This window comes from Canis lupus, chromosome X (genome assembly GCF_048164855.1).
Source record: "Canis lupus baileyi chromosome X, mCanLup2.hap1, whole genome shotgun sequence".
In the NCBI taxonomy this organism is placed as follows: domain Eukaryota; kingdom Metazoa; phylum Chordata; class Mammalia; order Carnivora; family Canidae; genus Canis; species Canis lupus.
Window position 1 is genome coordinate 109,087,301 of NC_132876.1, and position 19,643 is coordinate 109,106,943.

The 19,643-nt window shown below is 44.1% G+C and overlaps 1 protein-coding gene across 20 annotated transcripts in view; it reads left to right on the top strand.

The window, feature by feature from the left end:
• Positions 1 to 5,931: 5,931 nt before the first annotated feature.
• The window catches only part of MAP7D2 (MAP7 domain containing 2), a 108,433-nt gene continuing 94,721 nt past the window's right edge, over positions 5,932 to 19,643 (top strand). For 18 of the 20 annotated variants that reach the window (XM_072817884.1, XM_072817888.1, XM_072817889.1 and 15 more), the window contains exon 1: positions 5,934 to 6,094. In XM_072817884.1, the coding sequence (XP_072673985.1) occupies positions 5,965 to 6,094 (130 nt within the window). In that variant the 5' untranslated portion in view covers positions 5,934 to 5,964. Of the gene's footprint in view, positions 6,095 to 6,203; positions 6,323 to 19,643 lie in introns of those variants that run through there. The other 2 variants (XM_072817885.1, XM_072817893.1) reach the window with 2 other exon arrangements.

Below are 19,643 nucleotides of genomic sequence, written 5' to 3' on the forward strand. Positions count from 1 at the left end.
ATCTTATCACAGTAAAGACAAGAGATTAGTGATCATATTAATGTGTCTTAAAGGTGTTGACACTTGGAAGATCTTCATAGCTGAATCAACCAGTATTTTCTAAATGATCAGTGGATTTTAATGTAATAGAATAGAAAGATCATTGATTCAGTGTTCGATTCCACACTGCCGCTAACCTTTGAAGACATTACCATTATCAATATAGGGTATGGAATCAAAAGTACACAATTATCTGAAGAGACTATGAGAATGTTTCTTCCTTTTCCAACTAAACTACATGCCTCTGAGGTCAGATTTTCTTCATATGCCTTAACTAAAAGAACATACTATAACACATTAAATACAAAAGCAGATCTGAGTCTACTATTAGGCCAAACAGTAAAGAGATTTGCAAAAATGTGAAACAATAACACTTAATTTTTTTTTGTTTTTAACTTTTCATTAGAAATATATTAAAGCATCGGGTTTAGTTTTGAATTAAAATTAAATTTCTTTAAAGATTTTATTTATTTATTCATGAGAGACCCACACACACAGAGAGAGAGGCAGAGAGAAGCAGGCTCTATGCAGGGAACCTGACGTGGGACTCGACCCTGGGACTCCAGGATCACGCCCTGGGCTGAAGGCAGCACTAAACCACTGAGCCGCTGGGGCTGCCCTGAAATTAAATATTTTTAAAAAATTTCTAATACATCAGTATTCATGGATATAACCTATCAGTGAACTTGTCATTTCAAGGAAAACTGAGTGTTGCCAATATTAACATTTGTGCTATCAAGTAAAAAGTTGGAATGCCTGGGGTTCCTGGCTGGCTCAGTAGGTAGGAGCGTACCACTCTCGATCTTGGGGTCATGAGGTCATGAGCTCCAGGTTGGGTATAGAGGTTACTTTTTTAAAAAGTTTTGGAAAACAACATCTACCACCATTAGAAAGGTTCTTTGGGAGTCTCCCTTTTAGGTTAAGAGTAGGGGTTGGCAAACTTTAAAGGACCAGATAGTATTTTAGGGTTTGTAGCCCATATGGTCTCTTAAAACTACTCAGTTCTGCCATTGTAGCACAAAAGCGGCTGTAGTAACAGAAATGAGTGTGTCTATATTCCAATAAAACTTGAGTATATGAAATAGGTGGCAGGCTACATTTGACCCATTCATGGGCTATAGTTTGCCAACCTCTGCTGGTATGGGTCTCAGACAAAAAATTTGAGAACTGCACTAGACTAACAACTAAATGGTATAATAGGTTTTAAGATAACCATTCAAGTATAACTAGATTTTTTGGAAGTTAATCTACTGGAAAAAGCCCAGCAAACTAAAACTTTAATTTAGACTTAAATAGACATTGTATTCATAGATGATATACTATAAAAATGCCAATTCTCCAAAGTAATCTGTGATTCCTTTTTTAAAGATGTTTATTTGAGAGAGAGAAGGAGAATGAGCGGGTGGAGGGGGGTGTAGTCAGAGGGAGAAGTAGACTCCTTGCTAAGCAGAGAGCCTGATGTGAGGCTCGATCCCAGGACTCCACGATCATGACTTGAGCCGAAGGCAGACGCTTAACTGAGCTACCCAGGTGCCCCTCTGATTTCAATATAATTACAATTAATACTCCATCATGAAGTCCAGGTGGCTCAGCGGTTGAGCGCCACCTTCAGCCCAGGGTGTGATCCTGGAGACCCAGGATTGAGTCTCACGTCAGGCTCCCTGCATGGAGCCTACTCCCTCTGCCTGTGTCTGCCTCTCTCTGTCTCTCTCATGAATAAATAAAATCTTAATAATACTCCATCATGATAGATGGGAGGGAAGTTGTAGAAAAACTGATTCTAAAATAAGTTCATATGGAAGTCATGAATTTCTGAGAATTCTAAAAATAGGAAAGCAGACCTCTTGGTCAAGTAATAAGTAATGCCATAGTGATGAATAGATGCAGTAACAAAAACATCAGAACAGAGCTCAGAACCAGTCCATGTATATATGACAATTTGGTATATGATAAAAGTGGTTTTGGAATCTTTGGGGAAAGGATTTTCAAAAAAATTTATTTCCATGAGAGACAGGCAGAGGGAGAAGCAGGCTCCATGCAGGGAGCCCAATGTGGGACTTGATCCTGGGACTGCAGGATCACAACCTGAGCTGAAGGCAGATGCTCAACCACTGAGCCATCCAGACATCCCAGGACAGATTATTTAATGGATGATGCTGAGAAGCTACACTTTACAGAGAAAAGTAAATAAGGATCCCTATCACACCATAGACTGAAAATAAATTGCTTTGGAGTAGAGGTATAGACTATCCTGGAGTCAGAAATATAAAATAATAGCTCTTTGTATTTGTTCTAACTATGTGATGGTTGTGGTTTGAATTTATCCCTTTTCCCCTTGACTCCCATCTCCACTAGGGTTGAAAGGCTGCAATAAACGTCCCACAATTGGGCCTTTTAAAGCTGCATTAAAAAAAAAAAAAAACTCCTAAAGTACAAACCATCAGGTGAAAAGTTGATTTATTTTTTTAACCATGGGAAAGACCAGGATCAAGAATTGTGGATGGTTGCTAAGTCTTAGGAGGAAGTTTTGACAAGGAGTAGGATATTTGCATGGCTTTACAGTGCCTCCCCACAGATTGTCTATTAGTACCTCTACGGTGGAGAACCTGGCAACCAATTAGGTAAAATTACTGTATCCATGTTATATTTACTGAAGTTAATAACTAATATGGTTGTAAAAGAATATTCTAAAAAAAAAAAATTCTTATTAGGAAATACACATTGAGGGATCCCTGGGTGGCTCAGTGGTTTGGTGCCTGCCTTCGGCCCAAGGCGTGATCCTGGAGTCCCGGGATCGAGTCCTGTGTCGGGCTCCCTGCATGGAGCCTGCTTCTCCCTCTGCCTGTGTCTCTGCTCCCCCCTCCCCCGTCTCTCATGAATAAATAAAATCTTTAAAAAACTAAAAAAAAAAAAAAAAAGGAAATCTACATTGAAGTATTAAGGGATAAAGGGTCATTTACATGTATGCAATTAACTCAAAAAACAGTTGAGGATAAAGAGATAACACGATAAATGGGGTAAAATGTTAACAATAGGTGAATCCGAGTAAAGGGTATATGAGTGTCCTTTGCAAACTCACAACTTTTCTGTAAGTTTGGTATTATTGCCATATAAGAAGCTTTATAAATGGATGGATTTGGGCATAAAAGTTAAGGAGTTTTGTGCTAATCTTAGAAAAGGTTAATCGACTGTGTGAATTTATAACACTTAAACCTCCAAGGAATTATCCAGAGCAAAAGAAACTCCTGAAAATCACCCGGAAAAAAGACAAATAGTTCAATAAAAAGACGGGCAAGGATTGAATAGGTAATTTAAGAAGAATAAAGCTAGGCACCCAGGTGGCTCATCGGTTAAGCTTCCTACTCAAGATTTCCACTCAGGCAGGTCCTGATCTGAGGGTCCTGTGATGGGGCCTTGCCTCTGGCTCTGCCTTCCTCCAGGAGCCTGTTTGAGGATTCTCCCACCACCCGTGTGCTCTTTCTCTCTCTAAAATAACTTTTTTTTAAAAAAGAAGAGTAATAAACCAGAATGAATAACTGATCTGTTTCTGATTTGTATACAGCTGCAATGAATAGATGTTGACAGCGATACCAAGCAAGGAAAAACCGTGATAGCTATTGAGCAATATTATTTACATATATATTAAGACCATGCATATCTTCGCAACACTACGTATTCGAAAAACAGAGGTACAAAAATGAAACAGTGAGGTGCCTATGACTGGAGGAATGGAAGTAGGAATAGAAAGTAAAAATAGAAAAAAAAAGAATAAAACTAGGGTGGGGTGTTCTGGCATGTCAGCAAGACCAGAGCTCAAGAGTTGGATGAATTGGGGATCCCTGGGTGGCTCAGCAGCTTAGTTACTGCCTTCAGCCCAGAGCGTGATCCTGGAGTCCCGGGATCGAGTCCCACATCGGGCTCCCTGCATGGAGCCTGCTTCTCCCTCTGCCTGTGTGTGTGTGTGTGTTTCTTTGTCTTTCAAGAATAAATAAAATCTTTTTTAGAAAAAAAGAATTATGAACTCCTACCCAAGTTCTGTAAGAAGGAGGGGTGGAGTGAAGACAGCACCCATACCTTTATTAAGGTGGCTCAATCTTACTTGGGTTAGGAAATTTTTTTTTAAGATTTATTTATTCATGAGAGAGACAGACACAGGCAGAGGGAGAAGCAGGGTCCGTGCAGGGAGCGGATGTGGGACTCGATCCCCGATCCTGGGAATCAGGCCCTGAGCTGAAGGCAGGCGCTCAACCACTGAGCCACTCAGGTGTCCTAGAAACTTTTCTTTACAGCCAAGGGACCAGTCCCCACTTGCCTGCTTTCCTGCTCATTTGTGTCTAAAGTCCCTTTCTGGCTTTCTCACCATAGCCGTGCCCTATTCCTGACACACCTTTGGGAGTGTCACCAACACGTCCATCATGTTTTTGTGCCACAAAGAGACTCTCCAGGCTTTTCACTACTAATTCAGGTGCCGGTTCCTGAGGGTTTGAGCTTGGTGGGTTTTTAAAAGATTGTATAATTTAGATACTATAGAGTTTACCCATTTAAAATGTACAATTTAATGGTTTTCAGTAAACTCATGGAGCCAACCATCACATAATCTGATTCTAGAATGCTTTTATTATCTCCAGTAGAAACCTTGTACTCTTATTCAGCTTAATTTGGTTTTTTAACCATGCATTTCTATCTACCCCAGGGGTGGGAGTTAAACCCACAGTGGGCTGGTCACTGTCCAACAGAGAAATGTGCAGCCTGGGGCCCCCCTGCGATCAGTTATCACTTGGCAGGCTATACCTGGGTAAACACCTGGAAGTTTGAACTAGCACTATGTATGCAAAGATATCTTTTTCAATTTGTATGTTTTTTTTAAAAAGTGATAAATGCTCATGGCAGGGGTAAAAGGATGTCCAGGAGAATCCCATCACCACCATTACACACACACACCCTTCCCCGACCTCTTACTCCTAAGGCTACACACCTTTAATAGTTCCTTGCGTGTCTTCCCAGAGAGGTGGTCCTCGCAGAGATTTCTCAACTGGGCAGTATTTTCTCCCGAGGAAACAAGGAACCATCGAGTAGCTGTGGGTGGAATCCGCCAGGGAGTGAGGGCATGGTTGGAACGCCTAGGTCCCCAGACTACATGCCCCTGCCCTGCCTTGCAGGCTGAGCAGCACGCTACTGTGGCCCTGCCCTGGGTGGCCGCACGCCTTGGCTGGGCTGAGGAAGAACCTAGCACCGGCCGCCCGCGCACCTTGAGGACTGGAACCTAAATGCGTTAGGTGGGAGGGTCCGTGGGCGTCCACACTAGTGGCACCTGCCTGAGGCCCTAGCCAGGAACTGTTTCCAGGGCTGCAGTCCGCAGTGTGTATGTGTGTGGACGCCTAGCGTGCGTGAATGTCCGAAGGCTGTGTGACGACGTGTGTCCACGGTGTGGGAGAACGTGTACATGCTGGGTGAGCACGCGTGCACTGTGGTTACTCTGAGGATGCGCGCACACTGTGAGAATGTGCATCCTGTGTGTACAACGCTTTGAGTGTGCGCACTGTATGGGGAGGTGCATTTACACTGGCGTGTGCACACCACATGTAAGCAGTGTATGAGGAACTGTGTACACGCCATGTGTGCTTCTGCGCTGTGCGAGGACCGGTGTGCACGCCGAAAGTGCGCGCGGTTTGTATGCGTGCTGTGAGAAGTGGTGCGCACGCCGCATGTACACGCCGCGTGCCCCGTGCCCTGTGAGGGCCGGTGTGCCCCTCGCGTGTGCGCGCGGTGCGCGTGCGCGTGCGCGGCGTGAGAACTGGTGCGCACTTCGCACGTGCACGCCGTGTGCGCACGCTGTGTGAGGAGGACGCGTGCGCGTGCGGGTGCGCGCGGGTCCGGTGCGGCGCGGCGGCTCCGGCAGTGCGCCTGTGCAGCCGGCGCGTCCCGATGGAGCGCGGCGGCGGCGGCGGCGGGGCTGGGACCGGGACCGAGGGGGCTGCACGGGGACCCCCGCTTCCCGGGAAGATGGCCGAGTCAGGCGCGGTGCGGACCTCGCCGCCCAACCACCGACCTTCAGGTGGGGCCCCCGGGGTGCGGCGGGCGCTTGGGGGCTTCAGGTCGCCCCGGGGGGCGGGGCGGCCCCGCCGTGGGCCGCGCAGGGCAGCGGCTCTGGAGCGCGCGGGGCGGGGACGCAGCGCGGTGCTGGTCTAAGCGCCCTTCTCCCCGCCCGGGGTCGACTGGGCGCCGTATCCGGGGCCGCGTCGCTCGCGGTGCGGGTGGCAGGGGCCCTTCTCAGGTGGCTTGAGTGAGTGGGTGCACTTGGGGGTGGCCTAGGGTGGGTGGCAGGTGTGTTTGGTGTGGGGAGCCTGGGCCCACGGTGGTGAGGGGCACTGGGGGAGGCTGAGAGGGCTCTAGGGGGTCGCCGGAGCCTGCGCGCTCGCCCACTCTGCGTCTTGGGAAATGCGCGCGAGCGGCAGCTGCAGCCTGCCCCATAGGTGGCCCGGCTTCGTGCTTCGCGGCATCCCGGGGGCAGATCCGGCACGTCACCCACTGGCAGGGGCGGGTGGAGCGCCGCCTGGGCGGCCTGGTGCGAGCCCCCCGCGGAGTTCCCCTGCCACCCGCAGGCCTCGTGCGCGTTGCCCAGGGGTCTGGTGGGGCCGTAGGCCCCTTCAAGTGGCAGCGCGACCGCTATGTCTCCCAGCCCGCGAGGCTGCAACTGCTAGGGGCTGTGGAGGGCTGGTCCCCGGACGGGCTGCTCAAAAATGAGCAAAGCAGGGGGGGATTTTGAGGACATTTGGCAGAATTTTAGATAAGCAAGTCTCACGTCTTTGACGTTCTGTAAAGTGGCTGCAGGTAGTGCGGGGGTGCAAGCCGCGGGGAAACCGATTTCATGCTGTTTTTCCAGGCAACACCTTTTTTTTTTTTAAGTTAATGTGACCTATTTTTAAAACATTTTTTTACTGTAGTATCACATGCATACGACAGATGCGCACAGGTCTTAAGTATATGATTCAAAGAATTATCAAATAGTGAAGATATGGATATTGTATATGAGGTGAACCAAGGAAGGGAAAGAAGTGAAAGGAAATGCGCTTTAATCATTTGAAACATGTTTTTCATGGTGGATGGGAGGTATTTTCTGATTGGGCCTTCATTTGCATCGTTCATAGGAGGAGGTGGCTTAAGTCTTTTCCCAATTTGTGTTTTTCTTGGTGCAGTTTTTAAGGCAGAATTTAACAAATATCACAGGTTAGTGATGTAAATTCTATAAATATGTATACTTCTGTTTTCATTCTTTTTGCTTAATTTGAGAAACTCAGATACGTCTGCTAGGGAAGAACCCAGAACCCACCACCCACCCACCCACCCACCCATCAGAATCAGCCTTAGGGGAGGGAGACCTAGCAGGAGAAAATATTGGAAAGGTTGTTGAAGTTTACAGTTTTATTTGAGAGTCTAAATAATAGGCTATTTCCATGTCTTAAAGGTAGAGACGGGCTGTATGGTAAGGCTTGCAATTTGTGGGATTTAAATTTCTTTGAAAGAATTTAATAAAGGGGCATTCTTATTAAGTCCTAGTAGGAAACTTTGTAGAACCACTTAATGCACTCTCCACTGATATTAAAATTAGCTTAAAGCTGTTTTCCTTTATTTGATATCGAAACCATAAAAAGACGTATGAAGGTTTAAAATATTACAGTTGGATGCGTTACAGTTGGTGTGGAAAAATTGGAGTGTTCAATTTAGGTGCCAGGTAATACCATGGTTTGTTCTTTTGAAGGCTAGTAAGGTAGATACTTAGAAAAATAATGTCATCCTCAGTAAAATTGGGATTATTGTAGTTTTATTATCCATCCTGGATGCTGATCATTCTTGGTTGCCTAGAGGCCTTATCATTTTGGATCCATCCCTAATAACATTCATCCTGCACATCTGGGGGATATGAGTTTATGAGTGGTTTTCCTAGGAGCTCTGTAGAAGGTGGTGAGGGAATACCTCTTGTGGTTTCCTTTAACAGAAGGTTCTTCCAATCTTGAAATCTTATGCACGTTCCCATTACTCACCAGTGATGCTTTTTTATCTTTCCTTTTATTTACCCCCAGCATGGAAATTAGCAAATGTATGGTTCTTTCTAATGCTTTGTTATATGCACCATATAACTAATGATGAGCAAGTGCCTGTTGCTTGAATCTGCTTTGATTTCTTTAGCCAGCAAAGAATCACTGGATCTCAACTGTCAGGCTACCTCAGTGTCATACAGGTCCTGTGCTTCCCTCAGCCTGAAATGCCCCCTTCTTCCCTTTTTCCTTTCCAGGATTCACTCCCTCTAGGGCTCCTGTCAGTCAGAATTAAGGAACTTCCTCTTGTCTGTGCCTACAGCACCTCCAGGGAAGCACTCTTATTCTGCCTGTTACATTAACCTTCCAGCTCCTCTCAGCAGGCGTTCTTTGAGTGCCCACTGTAAGCTGGACCCTGTGCTGGTGGCTACTGCTGCTGCTGAAGCTGAGTAGATTGAGGGCCAGAATGCCTGGATGTGAATGCCACCACACCACTTTCTCAGGGAAGTTATTTGACATCTTGAGCTTCAGTTTTCTCAAAGAACAACATGGGGAGATAGAAGCACTGCTTTGAGGATGAAGGAATTAGTATCCGTAAAGCTGTGCCTGACACATGGTAAGTGCTCAAGCTGATTAGCGGTTACTTCCAATTATAGCATTGACGTGAGAACAAGGCCTGGGTCTAGGTTATAGGTGCCTCTCTCAGTGCCACCTGGTACCGAGGGTGGCTGCGTGGTCATATTACTCCTCAGAGTTTCTGCACATACTAAGTCTATAACTGATGTTTAACAGTTGCATTATGCTGGGAGCAGCTATACTGAATGGAACGCTCAGTAAATATTCATGAGTTGGATTAAAGTTGTGTGTTGGTGGAGTTCATGATTACACGAAATTGGAATTACAAAGCGTGTTTCCTAAGACCTGTTGACTTTTTTTTTAAAGATTTTATTTATTTATTCATGATAGTCACAGAGAGAGAGAGAGAGAGAGAGAGAGAGAGAGGCTGAGACATAGGCAGAGGGAGAAGCAGGCTCCATGCAGGGAGCTCGACGTGGGATTCAATCCTGGGTCTCCAGGATCGCGCCCTGGGCCAAAGGCAGGCGCTAAACTGCTGCGCCACCCAGGGATCCCCCTGTTGACTTTTCTGGTGCATTCAGTGGGCAAATGTTGTTTATTGAATTGAATTCATTTGCCCATTGTTCCATAGTAAGGAGAGAATTGCTTTGAGGAAAGGTAAGGTTCCCTGTTGTCCTTCCACTTGGAAATCTTCCATCCCCTGCCCTAGATCAGGAGAAAGTGGTGCAAACTGGAAGTTCACGGGACCCTCCCCCAGGGGCCAGAGTAGGATGGGGCTGAGTAGGAAAGGCTGAGAGTAGATCCTCAAGAAACCAGTATTCTACATCCTTTCTCAAAGTTGTATTTAAGACTATTCTTGAACAATTTCTTTTTTTAAGATTTATTTATTTATTTATTTATTCATGAAAGACAGAGAGAGAGAGGCAGAGACACAGGCAGAGGGAGAAGCAGGCTCCACACAGGGATCCTGACATGGGACTCGATCCTGGGTCTCCAGGATCACACCCTGGGCTGAAGGTGGTGCTAAACCGCTGAGCCACCCAGGGATTCCCACACTTTCTTTTTTTTAAAAGATTTTTTACATAATCTCCATATCCAATTGGACTTGAACTCACAACCCTGAGACCAACAATTGCATGCTCCACCAACTAAGCCAGCCTGGCAGCCTGAACACTCTAATTCTAAAACTGCTTAGACCTAAGAAGAGCAAGTTGACTTTGTACATGTGTATTAACATGTCAGGTCCCCTTGGCATTAGGAAGGACTCATGGATCAGGATGGAAAGACCCAAAGTTGTGTTTGGTCTGGGACTTCTGACCTTGTTTAGTTATGACATTATAGGACTTGGACTTGGCAGGACCTTCAGGGTAAACTGCTGAAAGTCTGCCTGACTCTTTGCGTTTTCTCTTCTGATGTCCCAACCTTGGTGACGCAAATTGTCAAAGTCTATCATTTCTATTTCTAACCCTTCTTCCTCTCCAAGATTAAAAGATGTTTTCCCCTTAGTCAGATGCCCCATCTTCTGGAATAGTTTGTTTTTTAAAAGAACATCTCTCATCTTTTGTTGGAATTATATGGATTGAATCTTTTTTTAAAAAAAGATTTTATTTTTAAGATTTTATTTTTTTATTCATGAGAGACACAGAAAGAGGCAGAGACATAGGCAGAGGGAGGAGCAGGCTCCCTGTGGGGACCCTGATGCAAGACTGGATCCCGGGATCATGACCTGAGCTGAAGGCAGGCACTCAACCACTGAGCCACTCAGGTGCCCCTGAATCTGTTTATAAACAAGGATTTGCAGGGTTGATTTGAGCAGGCAAGAGATGGGGATGTTGGTGCACAGTCTGGTAGGCCTTGTTGGGAGGATTTAACAGGATATAAGTCAGAATGCATCCAGCATGGTAAGTGCTCCCAGGATGGACGGTATGGGTATGATGCTGACAATGATACTGCCTGGTTTTGGGGGACTGTGTGTGTGCTGTATTGGCTCTGGCAGCAGTCCAAGGATTTGAAAACTTTCCCTGGCCCTGTCCTCCAACCTCTCATTAGTGAATTGTACCAGAAAAAGGAAGTGGTTGTGGTTGGAGGTAGCTGTTCTTGGGGTACTGTGGCCTGGGAGGGATTGCCCACTGCCTATCTCACATCTCAGGTGACTCGCTTCAAATGTGAATTGGCTTCTGAGGCTCTGGGGCAACCTAAGCTTCGGGATCCCCCTCATTCACCTCTGAGGTCTGTCTGAATATAGGCTTTTATCTGCTTTTTTTGTCAGGAAGCATTTTTTCTACCTTTTTGCCTAGGAAGTTTCCTCTTTTTAAAACTCTGTGATTAGCAGAGTTCAGGTTGTATCTTAAGGAAAAGGAAGATAGGTATGAGTGAGCTACACAACTGTGATGCCAAATTCCCATGATCCTTTGGAATTGCAGAGTCTATCCCTAGGGTACACAGCTCCTGGCTAGCACTGGGTTCATTCACTGTCTGAAAATACCTGCTTTTCCTCTTGATGCCAAATAGACTGACCTCTTTTAGCCCCAAACAACCCTATGGGGTGCTTCCTGCTCCTTTGTCATCTCCACTCTCTTCATTTTTACCTTCCTCTTTATTATGTAGTAATAAGTTTAGTGAGACAGTGTTTATATACTATACATTTCATCCATTTAAAATGCACAATTCTGGCTGAGTGAAGTAAGTCGGAGAAGGACAAACATTATATGTTCTCATTCATGTGGGGAATATAAATAATAGTGAAAGGGAATATAAGGGAAGGGGGAAGAAATGTGTGGGAAATATCAGAAAGGGAGACATAACGTAAAGACTGCTAACTCTGGGAAACGAACTAGGGGTGGTAGAAGGGGAGGAGGACGGGGGGGTGGGAGTGATTGGGTGACGGGCACTGGGGGTTATTCTGTATGTTGGTAAATTGAACACCAATAAAAAAATAAAAATAAAAAAAATGCACAATTCTGTGATTTTCAGTATTTTCACAGAGTTGTACAGCCATCACCACAGTCAATTTTAGAACAGTTTCATCACTCCACAGAGAAACCCCATACCCATTAGCAATCATTGCCCATCCCCCCTTGCTGCCCTCCAGCCACTTGCGGGCTGCCACCGATCTACTCGTCTCTGTAGAGACCTCTGGGTTTCTGCCATGGCGGTCTTCAGCCTTTTTTTTTTTTTTTTTTTATTTAAAATTTTTATTTATTTATGATAGCCACAGAGAGAGAGAGAGGGGCAGAGACACAGACAGAGGGAGAAGCAGGCTCCATGCACCAGGGGCCCGACGTGGGACTCGATCCCGGGTCTCCAGGATCGCGCCCTGGGCCGAAGGCAGGCGCCAAACCGCTGCGCCACCCAGGGATCCCGGTCTTCAGCCTTTAATGCAGACACATGTTGTTCTTGCCCAGCGGTCCATGGGTGGGTCTCTGTGTATCAGAGGTTTAGAAGCCATCATTCTGTGCTCTCCATCTTTTAGGTCCAATACTTGTTTCACCACAAAGCCTTGTGCCTTTTCACCTTCTGTGCATTCGGCTGCTCAGGGCCTGCAAGGCAGCAGAACCTGAATGTAACCTCCCAGACAGCCTACAGTTACACACTGCACATGTGTTCATTTTAGCTCCTCAAAAGGTAACAGCTGCCACTTATTGAGCACTTCTGTGCCAGGCACCATTATAAGCACTTGGCATACATTATTTTACTTTACTTCACACAACCACTCTTTATACTTTTTTTTTCTGTTTTTATACTCATTTTAGAGATGTTTCAGTTCTATATTGCTGTGTAGCAAACCATTTCAAACTTATTATTTCTCACAATTCTGGGGGTTAGGTGGGCTCAGTTGAGTGGTTCTTCCATTCCATGTGGTGTCAGCTCGGGTCACAGTCGGCTGGGAACACATGGGTTTATAATGTCCACCATGGCCTGTCATGGGCCAGACATCTAATCACAGGGAGTCTGTCTTGGACTTCTCACAACATAGCAGGTGTGCTTCAATAGTGAGGAAGCAGAGTTGTCATTTCTCTTAAGGCTTGGAAGTCCCAGAATGTCACTTTTCTTGCATTCAGTGGTTAAAGCAAGTGACAAAACCAGCCCAGATTCAAAGGGAGGGGAACTAGACTCTACCTCTTGATGTAAGGAGTGGCAAGCACCTAATGGTAGAGGAATAATCTCCTTTTTTAGAGATTCTCTCCTGCAACAGATATGTTGAGTGTAAAAGAGGTGAAATAATTTTCTCAAGGCCATACAGTAAGTGGCGAACCAGTGTGTTTGACTCCAGAGTTAAGTATTTTTAACCTTCCTGCTACTGTGCCTTCCCCAATAGATTGTAATAAACTCCTTTCACACATGGGCCACGCCTCCCACATCTTCTGTACACCTCTGGAGATCTAGCTCAGTACTTTAGGTCCACATTTTATAAGGATTTTGTGTGCCTTTTTCTCAGTACACAGTTTTTCTCCCCAAAGGTAATGAGGACCCACATTTCATTGAATTACAGCAAAAAATTATTAATTAAAATGCTTAGAGGGCACCTGGGTGGCTCAGTGGTTAAGTGTCTGCATTTGACTCAGGTCATGATCCCAGGGTCCTGAGATTGAGTTCCGCATTGGGCTCCCTGCTCAGTGGGGAGCCTACTTCTCCCTCTCCCTCTGCCTGCCACTCCCCCTGCTTGTGCCCTTTCTCCCCCCTCTCTCTGTCAAATAGATAAATAAAATCTTTTTTTAAAAAAGGTGCATAAATCTTTAAAAATAAGATGCTTAGAGAAAGAGAAGTTCCATTTAGCAGGATTTCTGGTGTGCCAGGAATTAACTTCCTATTCTCTCTGTGCCAGCCTTTATTGTTGGGCCCTGGAAGATCTCTTTAGTACGCTTTTCTGTCTTAGGACACTATTGAGTATGACTGAGGATTGCAGTTCTTGGGCCATCACTCCAGAAGGGGCATGGAAGATTCTTTTATACTCTAAGCCAGTGTTTCTCAAACTAATTCTGGTGACCATTTTTTTCCCCTAACTTCCAGTCTGTTGTTGACCAATATGATATCTTGGTAAAATAGAATTAAAAAAAAACTTACTGAAGAAATAAAATGTAAAAGACATGGAAAATATAACTCCTGATTTTGAAGTATTAGATTAGTTACTAGATTCTAAGATATCAGTGGATATTAGATTACTCTGTCAAATTCCTGTGTTTCTAAATGCAAGCTCTCAATTTATATCCCTATTGTGAATGATAATGAACAGTAAGGAGACTGGTACGTGTTCACAGGCCACAATCTGAGTAGCTGTGCCCTGGGCCAGCATTTCCCAAAGGGTGTGGTACACAAAAGGGTTTTAGGTTACATGTGGACAAATTTATTTTTTCAATTTTAGGTTAATAGGTGTGTAGATTTTTAAATTGTATTATAAAAATACAACTAGTACATCAAACTTTAACTTCATGAATATTTTCAGAATGAGTAGAAAATGAACTCAATTTAAAGAAAAGTACTGAGTAATAATATAGGTTGATGCTGGCTAATACAAATAGAATGTTAGCCATACATATAATTCTAAATTTTCTAACAGGTACATTTAAAAAAGTAAAAAACAAAAAGGTGAAATTAATATAATACAATTTATTTAACCCAGTATACCCAGAATATTATCATTTCAACATGTAATTAGTATAAAGGATCATTAAATAAGAGCTCTCACAATGTATTTTTTGCACTGAGTCTTCCAAAACCAGTATATATTTTATAATTTCAGCACATCTCCATTTCGACTGGTTACATTTCAAGTGCTCAGGAGCCAACTGTGACTAGTGGCTACCATATTGGACAGCACTCACTGATCTAGAGCATTTCCATCTTGGCAGACAGTTCTTTTGGTCTAGAAATGGCACCATGGTCACATAGGGCACAGTGGTATTGAGTGCTGTTGAGAGTGGTATGAATGTGTGCTGTGGTATTCAGTCCAATGCGGGTAGGCATAGTGGAAATGGAAAGATGCTTTGATAAAGTGGTCTTCCCTACAATAAGGCAAAATAGGCTTACTCCCCAGGTGCTTGAAAGGAGAAGCTGTATTGGCTCTTCCCAGCATGGCCAAGTGGTAAGGTCCTCCCACAGAATGTTGTCTTGGTGACCTGACAGGTTGTGAAAAGAGGGTGGGCTTGACTTTGTGGTAATTGTTGAGCTTTTATCAATGGAAAGCATGGTATAATATTGATAGAAAGATGGGAGGAGACAGCAATATTAACCAGCTTAGGATCTTCCAAGTTCAGTGTTGGGGTTCAATGGGAATCCTCTGTACTGAGTGGGATCTGGTAAGCCGGGTTGGGATGGGCTCTGTGAAGTCAGATCTGGGCATTTTCCCCTCCTCTCCCAGAGTTGGTATTGTATCTTCCCGACTGCCTGTTTACAGAAGCCACTTACTCATTATGATCAACAAGTTCCTAATTGGTTGACAGGACAAACTCTGGGGACCACATTACTGGGCAGTTCCAGTGAATTCACAGATTGTTCCCACCTCCTGTGTCCTGGATTTGATTATATGAGAGAGCTGGCACTGGCTATCAAGGGACTTACTTGGGCAGGGCCAGTTAGCCAGCACTCACTTTCAGGGCCTGCAGGACAAGTCCCTGACCAAACCAAGTTATCTTCCTCCTAAGAAGTTGGTCTTTCTCAGTCTTTGACACCAAATATTTAAGAATTAACTATTGGTTGGGGAGCCTGGGTGGCTCAGTCAGTGAAGTGGTCTACTCTGAATTTTGGCTCAGGTCATGATCTCGGGGTCCTGGGATAGAGCCCTGTGTCGGGCTTCTTGTTCAGTGGGGAGTCTGCTTGAGGATTCTATGTCTCCCTCTGCCCCTCTCCCCACTCACATTCTTGTTCTCATGTTCTCTCTCTTTCTCTCTCAATCAATCAATCAATCAATCAATCTTTTTTAAAAAATTAACTGTTGGTTTAGCAAATCCACCAGTGTGGAACCTGGGTTGGTGTGGTAAGCTTAATTTCCTTCTTAGCTCTGTTTTTCTGTCTTTTGTTTTTCTCTTTCTCACTTCTCATATTTATTTCTACTCTATTTTATATAAGCAGAAGGAGGGCATAAAGGAATGCCTGAAATTAATAAATACAGAGCAGGAAGTGTTCCTGTAGCTTGGGTCTTTTACCAGGCACTTAAAGCCCTTAATTAAACAGTACTTTTTGTCCCTATTTCAAAACAACACCTTAATATGTGCCCTTAACTTGAACTAACCATCTGAATTGTAAACTGGACAAAATAGGATTCTCATGTGCTTATTTTTTTAACCATATGCTCCCCTACCCAAGATTCCTATTCTAGTCCCTGAGTACCTAGGTGCACTTTCCCCTTACCAGAGTGGGAACTGTCCTTATGCATGGGAGTGGTATCGCCTCTTAAGAGTTTTTGCTCTTTTCTACCTTAATTGTGTGGGTTGTCTGGAACACTAGTCAAGGGCTACAAGTTGGTGGTGAAATATTATGATAGCTTTCCTTCCACTTGGATAATTTCCCCCCACTAGAGATATGTATTATGAACAAAACTTAAATGATCATTTTCATTAGGTAACCAGTATTATTTAAGCTGTTTTAGTTACATCTTCAAATTTTCTTTTAAAAATTACTAATTCTAATTGCGGTTTTCTTACTACAAGACATGTTTCTGCTCTCCTTTTTCCCCTTCCCCACTCACCTAAATTTCTACTTCACTTGATTTTGTTTTTGTCCATCATAAATTATTTCTAAAGAATAATTGCTTCTTATTAATGGTCCATTAATTTCCACACATGCCTGATCTTCTGGGATGAGATTAGCTCTTTTTATAGCAGAATGGTCAAGAAAGCAGAATGTGGACTGTTTCACTCTATCCTGTTAGCTTTCATTTCTCTTAGTTGTCTTTTATTTTCTCTCTCTTTTGACTGAGGGACCCCAGAAGACTTGATGCCTGTCTATTAACGATTGCTGAAGGTCCTTTGTGGTACATGATTTCATCTTTATTAGTTAAAAATTAAAAGGATTCTTGGCACTTCGGCATGTAAAGATGATTTCAGAGTGAACACTTCTTTTTTTTTAAATGTATTTATTTACTTTAGAGGGAGCGGGAACATGTGAGTGTGCTGGGGGAGAAGGACAGAGGGAGAGAGAGCCCTAACCAGACTCTGCACTGAGTGTGGAGCCTGATGCAGGGCTCGGTCTTATGACCCTGAGATCACAATGTGAGCCAAAACCAAGAGTCAGATGCTTAACCACCTCTGCCACCCAGGTGCCCCTAGAGTACATGCCTCTTATAATCAGGCCAATTCAAGCAGGAGGTACCACATGCAAGGACCAGGACTAATAGAACTTTCCATGAGGATTGAGATGTCTTATGTCTATTCCACATGGTAGCCACCAGCCACCATGTGGCTATGGAGCACTGAGGAACTGAGTTTTTAATAGTTTTAAATAATAATTTTAATTATTTGATTTAAGATAATTTAAAGTAAAATAGTCACATGTTGTAGTGGCTCCTGAATTGGACTGTGTAGTTAACTAAATGTCAACTAACCTTAACAGATGAAGATCAGAAATAAAGAATAAGTTTCAGGCCTTAGACAAGTTACTTCAAACCCATCTTGTTTTGGTGTCTCTTCTACAAGCTCCAGTATTTGGCCCTTGTTATTCAGTCACTCTCAGATGTGCACAGGCTATCAAGTATAGAACCCAGAAGTTACCTCCTGAGGTTCATATCAGATCTGTAGGGCCATGATGGAATCTAGCACCCAAGACTTATTTCTGGCTCCTGGTGGCTCTGGAGCACCCCTGGTCAGCTAACTCTTCTTTGTCCCTGCCTCAGTTTTGGCTATACAAATTGGTTTGAAGATAAATTGGATTGATTTACAAGGCATTATGAAACCATTGGATGAAACCATTAGCTGTACAGGATTTGGGTGGCCTGCGAGGAGAACTTTCCCAGTGAGAGACTGGCAGGGACTGAGACCATAGGCCTAGGCCAGAGAACCCCATGGCGGAAGGTGAGGTTAGTGAGGGCATTTGGGGACATTGGGCACCATAACTGAATGAGTCATGTTCCTTCTTCTCTAGGACATACTCACTAAAGTAGATAAGCCTCAGCTCTCTTCTTCCAGCTTGTTCCTTACACACTATGGCCACAGGTGTTGGCCCATGAAAAGAACTCAGTTGCTTGTCTATAAGATGGTACACTAGGAAATTTGACTGGTGCTTTCCAACTCTTGAGATACTATGATCTTCCACTGCCGGCTCAGGAAGCAGGGGGAAGAAGGGTAGGTTTGTCTTCACTCTTTTGTTGTGGGGATCACTAGCCAAGTAGGCTTGGAGCCAACAGACTTACCAACCTTCCCCTTTCCCAACCAAGTCAGGACTTCTACCTCCTTCATCTCTTATGACCCTATCTCTGTTGTCTGAATTAGACCTGTCATCTGGGGCCTGACCATTATTACAAGAGCCTTAGAGGTCTTAGTCCCTCCACCTAGGTCACCCCTTTGTCATGGATCCATCTTGTCACTCTCTTACTTAACCTCTTCTGACATCTGCCCAGTATGAGTACAGTCTAAACTGCTGATAGGGGATGCCTGGGTAGCTCAGTGGTTGAGCATCTGCCTCCAGCTCAGGGAATGATCCTGGATCTGGGGATCAAGTCCCCACATCGGGCTCCCTATGAGGAGCCTGCTTCTCCCTCTGTCTATGTCTCTGCCTCTCTCTCTGTGCCTCTTATTCATAAATAAATAAAATCTTTAAAAAAATAAACTGCTGATAGGGCAGGCATATTGAGATGGGGCTCCTACTTCCCCTTTCAGCCCCCTCTCTCTGGCCTTTGACCCTTGCAGCTTGTAGCATCCAGCACACTCTGCTCTCACTTGTACCTCACTGCCCATGGGCCTGCTCTTCCCTGTGCCCAGAATTCCCTTCCTCTTTGTATCTGCCATGCTTGTCTTTTAGTACTTGTCTCACATCTCACCTCTTTCCTGAAGCCTTCTCTAACCACACACTTTTGGTGAAGTTTTCTTTTCTCCTCCGTTTCCATTTCGGTGTTGATAATGTTAGTGCAGTTAAATCAGATCATGTGCAAATAAACTTGAGGTTGGCATTTGGAAACTAAAGTACACAGATCTTAAGCACACAATATGATGAATGTTTACTTATGAACATATAACCAACACTCAGATCAAAAAACATTTCCAGCACCCAGAAAACTTCCTCATGTCTCCTCCTAGACAGTGGCCCCCAAAGGGAACCATTGTTCTCACCTTTTTTTTTTTTTTGAAAATTTATTTCTTTAAGAGAGAGAGAGAGAACGTGCATACGGAGGGGAGGAGCAGAGGGAGAGAGAGAGAGAAACTGAAGCATACTCCACGCTGAGCATGGAGCTCTTTACAGGGTTTGATCTCACCACCCATGAGGTCAAAACCTGAGCCGAAATCGTGAGTCAGACGTTTAACTGACAGAGCCACCCAGACACCCTCTCACCTTTTCCCCCTGTGGTTTAGTTTTGTTTGTTTTTGAACTTTATTAAAATGGATTCACACAGCATGCCCATTTTTACTGTGGCAAAATAAATATATGTAACTTCAAACTATTTTAGCAGTTTTTAAGTTCATTGGCATTAAGGACATTTACATTGTTGTGCATTCATCACTGCCATCCATTTCCAGAACCTTTTCATCAAGTATATACTTTTTTGTGCTTGTTTTTTTTTCCACTATTATAAGATTCACCCATGCAGTTCATTTCTTTTTATTTCTGAGTAGTATTATATTGTGTGACTATTACTATAGTTTGTTTATCCATTATTTTGCTAATGGACACATGGGTTATTTCCAGCTTCTTATTCTCTTGACTAAAACTACTATGAGTATCCTTGTATACATCTCTTGGTGCCTATGCAAATGCATTTCTATTGTTTAAATGCCTAGAAGTGGAATTGCTGGGTCATAAGGTAGACATATGTTCAGCTTTAGCAGATAGTGCCAAACTGTTTTC